Source organism: Esox lucius, chromosome 15 (assembly GCF_011004845.1).
Source record: "Esox lucius isolate fEsoLuc1 chromosome 15, fEsoLuc1.pri, whole genome shotgun sequence".
NCBI lineage: Eukaryota > Metazoa > Chordata > Actinopteri > Esociformes > Esocidae > Esox > Esox lucius.
The window spans coordinates 2,106,771-2,117,479 of record NC_047583.1 but is presented as its reverse complement, the minus strand read 5'-3'; the positions used below and the strand labels follow the sequence as shown (position 1 = coordinate 2,117,479).

Genomic DNA, 10,709 nt, shown 5'->3' with positions numbered 1-10,709 from the left:
CATTGCGGTTTTCCCAACTGCATTGACAGTTCTACTTTTAAAGCTCCATCGTACAGCGGATGGCCTTGGAATGCGTCTCTGTGTTGCCTTAGCAAGTGCTGCAACACGTTTTGGAGCGCCAGAGAAAAGGTGGCAAAAGCAGTTAAATGGGCAAAAAAAACACCTTGCTCATCCTTGCTGAACAAAGTTGCTGCAAGGTCAGGTTCAGCTGGTGAACATAGCAGTGAACAAACTGGGCATGTGGGTATGTCTCTTTAATTAGCGTCTGTACCCCTCGGACGTTTCCATTCATTACGGCCGCACCATCATACGTCTGAGCGATCAGCTTTTCTCCCAGCTTCAGTGGTTCCAGCACACCTTTGATGCTATTAGAGAGGCCGAGTCCAGTTTTATATTTGACTTCCACAAACTCCAAAAACCTCTCTGTCACTGAATTGTCAGGCAACATGTATCGCAACACAACCACCATTTGTGATTTACAGGAGACATCAGTTGTCTCATCTGCCTGTATGGCAACAAATGATGTATTGTCCACTTGCTTGGCTATCTCCTCCCTGTACACTTCCTACATACAGTCTAACAGTTTGTTTGGAAAGTGCTAGATGGGCACCAAGTCGCTTTACTTCAAGTTTATCCTCCAAATTAAGGGGTTCAATCCGATGCTCGAATATGTAATCCACTTTATTCATGTTCTCAAGTTAACTGGCGTGTGATGCTAATAAGCTAGCTACGACATAACCTCCTCGCTCTTCTTGCCGACTAATGTTGGCGCCAGACAGACAGCCAATCAGGTCTGAAATACGATTTTGTGTGGTCACACTAACCTTCTGAGCATGCGTATTAATATTTTCACACGTACAATGTACATTGCATTGTGAGAGGGGCTAGCCCCACATTCACACTTAGCCTATGGCCTATTACTGCAAACTCGAATCGGCAGAACGCAGTCTGAAGCAGCAAGGCAGGGTACAATGAACATGAAATAAAATCCTAACACAAATAACACAAATGATATGCAATTTAGGAATATGCTATATTCATAGATAATAAATTATAGGAAGTAATCTTCGAGAAATAAAAATAACATAATTTTGTTGCAGTTCGTTCTGTTGACAACAGGTGGGGGTGTGCCTACTGACCAGTCGCCCCTGGAGGTGTCTGTTTCTCAAACTGGACACTCTAAAGCATTTGTCCTCTTAGTTGTGTATCTTTCTATTATTGTTAGAGCCAGTTTGCACTGTTCTGTGAAGAGAGTTCTATGATATAATACAACATGTATTTCCATTTAAATGTATTTCACCATTGGTGAAATCAAGGTTTTTTTGTGCGTCTGAAAAATGCTTGTGTTGTCGGCCTACCCACACATTCACCTACTGTACATATAACAGATATATAGCTCCAGAAAAAAATAAGAGAACACTGCTCTCTGTTCCTCACTCAAAACTTTCCTTTTCAAATTTTTTGGAAAGGAAAGAAAAAGGTCTCTTAATTTTTTCCGGCGCTGTATTACACCTTGTTGGTAACATTCCAACAACTTCAGCATTAACTTGCAGGAGCAACACATAGATTTTTTTATTCAGAAACATTGATGCCACATTTATTGGCACCCCTACATTTAACACTTTGAGCACCCGCCCTTCGCCAGGATGACAGAAAAGAGCCAATAACTGTGGAGGACCTTATTGTTCCGGAAGCTTATAAGAGGATTCTAGAGTAGGGCTTCCCAAACGTTTCCTCAAAGGCCCCGTTTCCACTTTTGACAATATCACGTTTATTGAGTTAGCCTATATTAAATACACCAACGTCACAATGTTCTAGTTTTTGTTTAAGCCAAATACCTGTGATAAAGTCTGTGGCAGCTTTAAGTGGTCAAGATATCATTGATATGTATAAGAATGTGATGTTAGCATACTCAGCAGGTGTTGGGCCAATTTTTTAGTCATAGTGAAAGACTGACGTGTTTGTAGATATCTTGAGAAAACTCTTGTAGCCCACCCAACACCTTACCCAGTAGAAACAGTTAATGGTGAGAGGAAGGAAGGAAACCAGAGTGTGAGATTGTTTTGTCTTCACAAGTTCACCTCAAAAGAGTCTCAAAGTTTTGCTTTCCACCTCTACAGTTGCATGGGAGATGCAGGGGCAGTAGACAGACCTGGGGAGACATGACGCTATCTCGGCGTGACCCTCACTTCAGTCAGTTAGTCTGTTAATTTTGGTAGGAATCATGTCCAAAACGTGCTACTAAACATATTCCCCCCAAAATGACAAAAATGGGGGTCAGCCTGTGTAGGGGAGAGAAAGGATGGAATGTTCACTTGACTGTCCTGGGTCACGGGGTCAGACATTAATCGTGTGCACGTGAAACTAGTTTAGATAAGTGAAGCAGACCTGAACTCAATAAGTGGAACCTTCACACGCTCCCAGACAAGCTAGCAGTCATCAAAAGATGAAAGCGGCAGTAGCAAATGTACTACTTTATACTATGCACACAATTCTCTCACTCAGGGGGGGCAGGCTTTCCCTCCAAGCCCCCACTACTTACTGGCATAATTAACTCCTCTCTCCCCACAGAACTTGTACCATCTACTCTGAAGATACAGCTGCTGTGACCACTATCCATAAAAACCAAATGCAGTCCCTGAAAACATGAATAAGTTCTGTCCCATCTCCAACCTTTCCTAACTCTTCAAAACGCTGGAGAGGGCAGTGGCCCTACTAAGATTCCATTTGCAATCATACATTATAAGTTTACTAAAGTATGAAATAAGTGGTTCCATTTTAACACACTGAAGTATACTTACTACAATTAGAACTTAAATTCAGTTTTAATACTATTTAGTGTACTATATTCGAAAATCAGTGGTTCTAAATTCATAAGTATACACTTAAAGTATACTGCTTTGTTGGCTTGGATTTTTGTTATTATGAAAATATTAATCGTCATTATCCAGACAGTGTCTAAATGCTTGAAAATGTTTAAAGTGTTCCTTTTTCAAGTGTTAAGAGGACGTTCATCACTACCCTATCTTACTTAAAACCACAATAAATACTCATATCTGTGTCATCCTGTTGGTTATGTATGGGGGTGTACAGAGAAACGCCACTATAAATAACATTGTGTGAAGGCACTTGATCAAACACCTCTTCAGGTCTCTGTCTCTGCACATCATGAAGACATCTGTGATCCTCCTTGCCTTTGGGCTGCTGGCTTGTTCAGGTGAGCTTTCTATTCTCAACTAACGTTATGAATGAAAACTATAATATCAAAAAGCTGCTTCATCGAATACCAGAGCCACTCAGAGCAAATGTAAATGTGAAATTGAAAATAGATTCGATTGGATCTGGATGTAATAGGATTTGTAAAAGGGAGGTTTAAATTAACTACAATTAAAGCATCTATAAAATATTTGTTCCTTCAGTTTGTGAACACAGCCAAGACTTTGATGACCAGGAATCAATAAAATCACAGCCAGAGGAGCGCATGGTAACAGCATTGGTTAAATGTTTTAATTTAGCATCAATTCCACCTTTCAAATGTATTGAAACCACAAAACTGAATTTGTCTTGTCAAAACACGTCTTTTCTTGTCTTGTTTTGCTTTCTAAAGGAGCAACAGCTACCAGGAACTTGCTGGGCCTGTAAGTGGGCACTGAACAAAGTGAAGAAAAATCTCCCAGCTACATCCAACCAGGTAACTACCATCACCCTTCATGAGTGTCCTTTCAGGAAACTGCACTTTTCACTATTAATTTTCTTTCACCTGATGTTGTGTGTGCTTCTCTTATAGGAACAGATAAAAGGAAAGCTATTAGCTGTTTGCAACAAAGTAGGCTTACTTAAGTCTTTGTGTAAGAGTTTTGTGAATAAAAACTTGATGGTGCTGATTGAGGAGCTCAGTACAACTGACGACGTTAGGACCATCTGTGTCAATATTAAGGCCTGCAAGTGAGTACAAAACACTGTTTCTACAGACAAGACTATCAAAACGGTTTCTTGTTAAAACACTAGTCACATAAATGAACTGTCTTCCTTAAAAATCTGGGTTTTGCCTCTCGCATTGTCTTCTGTTTCTTTTAGACCGAAGGAAGATTTGGACCTGAGCTACTGATCAAGCAGCCAGGATTTCCAAATTCCATAATGAGAAGGTGACAAGACAATGCAACGCCACCAAGAGTACAATCTTTCAACACACAGGCATACTGTTATTCCCTGTTTATAAACCGCACCATTACTTTTATAGCTTTGTATGTATAAAAACCTGAGTATTAACTACACCCGTAGCCTATATAAACCGCATTTGCCCGGAGATTTATGACTCAAACATACATTCTACATTAATATTAAACATCTGTCATACGGCGCTACCAAAATGTATTTGTTGAAGAATAAAATGTTTTTGAATGAGTTTCTGAGACCTCTACATTATTAAGTAATCGTCTGTGAAAAGGTTTGCTGGTGGAAATGGTTTTAAAACTATAAAATCATGTATTAACCGCACCCAAGGATTAACCGCTTTAGAAGAAAAGGTTTTCAAAAAACGTGTATAAACCACAGATTTTAAACAGGAAGTTACAGGAATGCATGATTAAATTGCTGAAATTATTAATCTTTGCAATAATTCCACGTTTTAAAAGGCTGTATGTCATTTGCAGAACATTTTATTTACTTAATTTTCATTATAATGGTTGAAACAAGTGCTAATTTCAGAGTGTTTGTGTGTTTTTGTGAGGTGTTTGTCAACAGTTTATCTAGATTGCTTGAGTAGCTACTTTTGTCCAACCAGAATCCACTTTTTGAAAACTGTAAAATTGCAGGCTAGAACTGAAACACTTTTAGTCAAGTGGGACATTTCATTTCCTAAAGACTCATAAAAAATAAAATGCACAAAATCAACCACTTGCATCTCATGAAGTTACTTCAATCAATCTTTACACAATGGCCCAATATATTCAAACAACTATCAAGAACCCCCAAAATGGTGTTATGTCTGTGCCAGTTGATGATTCCATAATTACAGTACACACGAAAAGGGCAAGTAAGCATTATTATAGATTTGGCTGTCTTCCTTTCACCTAAACTTTTTTTAGCAAACATGATTAATGCACAAAGAAAATCACTCAAGGGCATGAGTATCCACAAAACCAAATACTTTATTTTACATCTTTACAGTGTTTTATGTCAGAATGTAATGATGCTGTATATACAACCTAGTTTCCCTTAAAGTTCAGACGCTGTGATAAATGTGAAGAAAAACCGAATCCAATGATGTGCAAATCATTTAAACCCTATATCCAATAGAACATAGTACATAGACAACATATCAAATATTGAAACTGAGAAATGTTATTGTTTCTTGAAAAATATATGCCCACTATTAATTTGATGCAGTCAACACTTTGAAAAATGCTGAGACATGGGCAACAAAAGACCTCGAAAATTTGCGTAATGCTAAAAATAAAAACCTGGTGGAACATCTCACAACTAATTAAGTTAATTTGCAAAAGGTCAGTAACATGATTGGGTATTAAAAACCATCTCAGATGGTCTGTGAAAGACTGTACAGGCAAACAGTGCAACAATTTGAGAATAACATTTCTAAATGTAAAATTGCAGAGTTAATGGATCGCATCATCTAACAAACATAATATTATTAAAAGATTCAGAAAATCCGGAGAAATCTCCGTGCGCAAGGGACTAGGCCGAAAACCAATATTGGATGGCTTTGATCTTCAGGCCCTCAGGGGGCACTGCATTAAAAACAGAAACCATTCTGTATTGGAAATCACTGCATGGGCTCAGGAACACTTCCATAAACCATTGTCTGTGAACACAGTATGTTGCTGCATCCACAAATTCAAGTAAAATCTCTAGCATGCAAACAAGAAGCTATATACAGTGGGGAGAACAAGTATTTGATACACTGCCGATTATGCAGGTTTTCCTACTTACAAAGCATGTAGAGGTCTGTAATTTTTATCACAGGTACACTTCAACTGTGAGAGACGGAATCTAAAACAAAAATCCAGAAAATCACATTGTATGTAAATAATTAATTTGCATTGCTCCTCCATAATTTGCATTGATCCAGAACCCAACTGTATAAACAAGATCCAGAACCCAAGATCTCTGGGCCCAAGCTAATTTAAGATGGACTGAGGCGGAGTGGAAATCTGTCCTCTGGTCTGACAAATCAAAATGTGAAATTCTTTGGGAATCATGGACGCTGAGTCCTCTGGATTGAATAATGCGCAACAGAGAGACAACAAGCCAGTGACTCTGCCCCCATGAGACATTGGAGGGAGGGCATCCCAATGGCGATGAGAGCCCACCTGGCAAGACAGCAAGGGTGGACAGCCTTTCTGGTGACCTTCACACCCCTGGGCCAGGCTACACCTTATCATAGACCATGCTGTAGAGATGAGTCTTTAGTAGACACTTGAAATTTTGCACTGAGTTTGCATTTCTAACCTTAATTGGCAAATCGTTCCACACTAGTGGAGCTCTATGAGAAAAGACCCTGCCTCCAGCTGTTTGTTCAGAGATTCCAGGTACAATTAAAAGGCCTGCATCTTGTGATCATAGGTTACGTGTAGGTATGTATGGCTGGATCATTTCAGAGAGGTAAGTAGGAGCAAGACAACTGCCACATCATCAACAACCTTGTCCTTTATTTCCACAGAGCACCGAATATACTCTGTGATGTGCTTCAGGTCCCTGCTATTGTGAAAATAGCAATGCCGACTGTTTTGAGTACAAGCTAGGATCCAGTATCTCTATTCCTGTGTTGATTAGAAATAGAAGAAAACGTGAGCATGAAACCTATAAAGTAAACTTGTCTAATCTGTTAACTGTAACATGTCAACCTACTAGTCCAGGAACCCCTATTATATCTATTAAGCTGTCTTTACTTAATATCAGATCTCTCGCCAACAAATCATTCTTGGTAAATGACATTATAATATCCTACAACCTAGATTTTATGTTTCTCATTGAAACGTGGCTAACTTAACGAGAGAGCACCTGAAAAATGTGGCTATATGAATACGTGTCAAAATGGTGGGAAAGGAAGAGGAGTGGCTGCCCTATTCAAAGAAAATACACTAGGTAATTTTATTTCTTTTGAATACCTGTTTTACATTGAACGGTACCCCCAACATTTCGTTTAACCATTTACAGACCTCCACGATATTCTGCAGATTTTATTGATGAATTTGCTGAACTACTCTCTGTTATATCTGTTGATTATAACTTGTTTATTATTACAGGGGATTTTAACATCCATATACACTGAACAAAATTATAAATGCAACACCCCCATTTATCACCTCACTTTTTGAGCTGAACTCAAAGATCTAAGACTTTTTCTATGAACACAAAAGGCCTATTTCTCTCAAATATTGTTCACAAATCTGTCTAAATCTGTGTTAGTGAGCACTTCTCCTTTGCCGAGATAATCCATCCACCTCAAAGGTGTTGCATATCAAGATGCTGATTAGACAGCATGATTATTGCACAGGTGTGCCTTAGGCTGGCCACAATAAAAGGCCACCCCAAAATGTGCAAAAAAAGGGTTAAAATCTATAGACCACTGCAAATTGAACGCTTCTGTTCCTCACTCAAAACTTTCCTTTTCACCTTTTTTGGAAAGGAAAGAAAAAGCTGCAGTGGTCTCTTCATTTTTTCCGGAGCTTATATAAGGTTTGCATATAGGGAAGTATAGGGAGGGATAAACGATTTGCACATTACTGCATTCTGTTTTTATTAGCATTTTACGCAGCCTCCCAACTTTTTAGAAAACGGGGTGGTACATCAAATTAAAAAGAAATACACCAAGGTAAAAAAACTGCTTCATGTAGTCTAGTATTGTAACTTAAGTATTATCATGCTTGAATGTTTGTATTATTGATTCAGACCTGTTTTTCTGTTTCCACTGGGCTGAACCCATTGAACAGCTTCACTCATGCAAGGGCGTAGGAGTGACTCTGATATTGGGGGGGGGCACATTTGACTACAGTGGCAATGTTAATGTATTCACCAAAATGTCTATTTAATATGTAGTTCTATGTGTTTTTACACTTCTAGGATCCACTTCTATTTCGATTCACTTTGTCCATGACCATGTTAGATATAGACAGGCTCTGGTTAAAACGGGTGTTGGTGTTATTGACCAGTGAAGTGCGAAAAGGACCGGTGTGACCGACACAGTTTCGTTCTGAGGTAGTCTGGTTGACAATACTGGGGGCGATAATTGTTTCCACAATGCTGGCTCACAATACTCACTACGTCTGGAAAGGTTGTAGCAAATAGACATTCACCTCAAACAATGTTGTCTTTCTGTACCAAGGCCTTGTGGGTGGTGACTCAAGCGTTCAGTGTGAAAATTCCAGGTTGACTTTAAGTAGTGATTTCTGAACATGCAATAGTCCTAACTAGCATTGGTAAATTATACTGTGTGAATTTTTTGCATGGTCAGACTTTTCAGCTGGAAAGGCATTTCAGATAGATGATAATGTAACCAGAGTGTATGTTTTAAAATGACTAATACTACAATGATGTTGGTAACATCTCAGTCAGGCATGTTATTCCAGCTTTAAGATTTCCAATCTGTTCCTATAGACCGCCTTGAACTAATATGTCTCACTATCTTACCTGTTGGCTTGTGGCCTCTCTCTGTCTGCCTGCCTTTCTGACCAGTGTTATTATGACAGCCTCTCTTCTGCATAAAGGAAACACACAGTACACCCCTAAATTCAGATGCGGTCCTTTTATCAGAGATCCTATTCAATGACTCTGATTGATTTACATGATGACAGATTAACAGTCTATCTTGGTGTGGCACTAATCAATGATTTACCTGTTGGTTTGTGGCCACTTTCTCTCCCTCCTTGCCTGTTTGTTCATGTCTATCACTTTCCTGCCATGATCATATGTAAATCAGCATAAACCAAATTCTTAAAATACTGAACACATTTAGCTATATCTAGATGATTCAAAACACCTAGTAAGTAAAAGAAATTGCCAGCTGTTGTATTGAGATTGTTACCAAGAACCATAGTTACGTACACTCCATTCTTGACTGGTGGTGGCTCGTCCATTACTTAGCTAACTACTTGCAGACCCTCTGGTGAAGACTAAAACACAGATTGTGAAAATCACTGAACTCAGTGTAATCTAGTAAGCAAGCTAATACTGTAACGTTTGTTGGATTTAACTTGAAAATAAAGGTAGCTAGCTTACTATGTCTTAACTATTTTGTGGCCAGAAGAAAGCTTATATTTTATCACGTTCGTTCGTTCTATAGCTATGAAAATGCATTGAGGCCGTAGCCATGGAGTCAACATTGGGGGAAATCTGCCAGGTCTAAAGCACCAGAGCACCAGAGTAAATAAATATTATCAGTAAACAAGTGGTGTTTCTTGCCATGAAGTTCAGAAACAGATTACTAACCATTTCTGATCTGAATGGCAATGATTATTGTATCAAGAAACATAGACTCATATCTTGTACTACTGTATAGTTCTGTCATCTCACTGGCACTCATTTTCTCACTGCTCTCAACTTTTCTGAGGTTGCTCAAAAAACTGACGAATGCACACTGCCGCGATTCCTCTAGCTCATTATGACAATCACGTTTAATGAAAGCTGACTGGAATCAAACTGCTTGCACTTTAATCAAACAAACATGAATAATGCTATTTATCATTAGCAAGTACAGCTATACAGTATAATATGAGTATACAATAAATGAAAGCTACTACTGTCTACATACATTTCACATGCAGCGCAACACTTTACTCAGACTTCACGTGGGCTTCTGACAAATATAACGTAATAAAGACATTACCGTTAGCTGAATACACCCGTGAGCGCCGTGCCTGTTTGCTGGGTGAATGTGTGGATAATTACCTTTCCAGGTAACTTAACTATGATAGCTAACGTTAGTGATGGTTGATTGATTAGCACTCGCAAATCATCCAGTTTTCACAAAATAATTTGTTTCCACATACAATTAATGACACATTATTTGTTTCCACAATTAGGCTACAGTTCCAGCAAAATGATATATTGACATTGTCGTTAAAACTATCACAGTCGACAGTGATATAGCCTACGTAACACATATTACATTTTTTTCCCAACTTTTTAATACAACTGAAAATAATGAAATAGAGAGACAGTACAGTGTTTGACATTAATGGTTGTATCTACTCACAGCACTCAAGCAACCGCTTCTGCTGGGGTACGGCAACACCACTTGGACAAACCGCATGCAGAACTGAAGTACACCACAATACTAATTGTAGTATAATGGCAATTTGTTATGATTATGATTACATTATATATATACATTATATTTTTTATTATTTTGGACGGCAGTGCGTGGTTGCCTGTCGTAGCACAGGACATTTGTATTTTATATCAATATCAATATTTTTTATATCAATATATTGGGGGGGAGGTTTGGGGGGGGGGGTATTTGGAGCATATTTGAATATTGGGTGGGGATGTGTGTGTCCCAATGTATATTATAATTACGGCCTTGACATTTATGCACGTTGTAATTACTGTGAAAGTAACTAATCCACTTAACCAACCTACATCATTATGATTTAAAAAGGACCAAATAACTATGTGATAATGAATTGCTTCATATGATCACTATCCTTAAATTAAAAAAAATAAAAATCGATGCCAAACCTTCACAGTAT

At 38.5% G+C, this 10,709-nt stretch overlaps 1 protein-coding gene across 1 annotated transcript; it reads left to right on the top strand.

Annotated features, from left to right (window-relative positions):
• The first annotated feature begins 3,109 nt into the window (after window positions 1-3,109).
• Window positions 3,110-4,893, top strand: LOC105016042 (antimicrobial peptide NK-lysin). The gene is made up of 5 exons (XM_013137652.4): window positions 3,110-3,217; window positions 3,420-3,484; window positions 3,608-3,691; window positions 3,788-3,945; window positions 4,078-4,893. Exons 1-5 carry the CDS (start codon window positions 3,169-3,171, stop codon window positions 4,106-4,108), a joined length of 387 nt encoding a protein of 128 aa, XP_012993106.2. The 5' UTR covers window positions 3,110-3,168; the 3' UTR covers window positions 4,109-4,893.
• Window positions 4,894-10,709: the final 5,816 nt, after the last annotated feature.

What these genes read in the sequence shown, in the direction of transcription:
- LOC105016042 (XM_013137652.4), top strand. Translation starts at nt 3,169, where the DNA reads ATGAAGACATCTGTGATCCTCCTTGCCTTTGGGCTGCTGGCTTGTTCA. An exon ending in TGGGCTGCTGGCTTGTTCAG is followed by an intron (nt 3,218 to 3,419) that starts GTGAGCTTTCTA and finishes TTGTTCCTTCAG; the next exon opens with TTTGTGAACACAGCCAAGAC. An exon ending in TCCCAGCTACATCCAACCAG is followed by an intron (nt 3,692 to 3,787) that starts GTAACTACCATC and finishes CTTCTCTTATAG; the next exon opens with GAACAGATAAAAGGAAAGCT.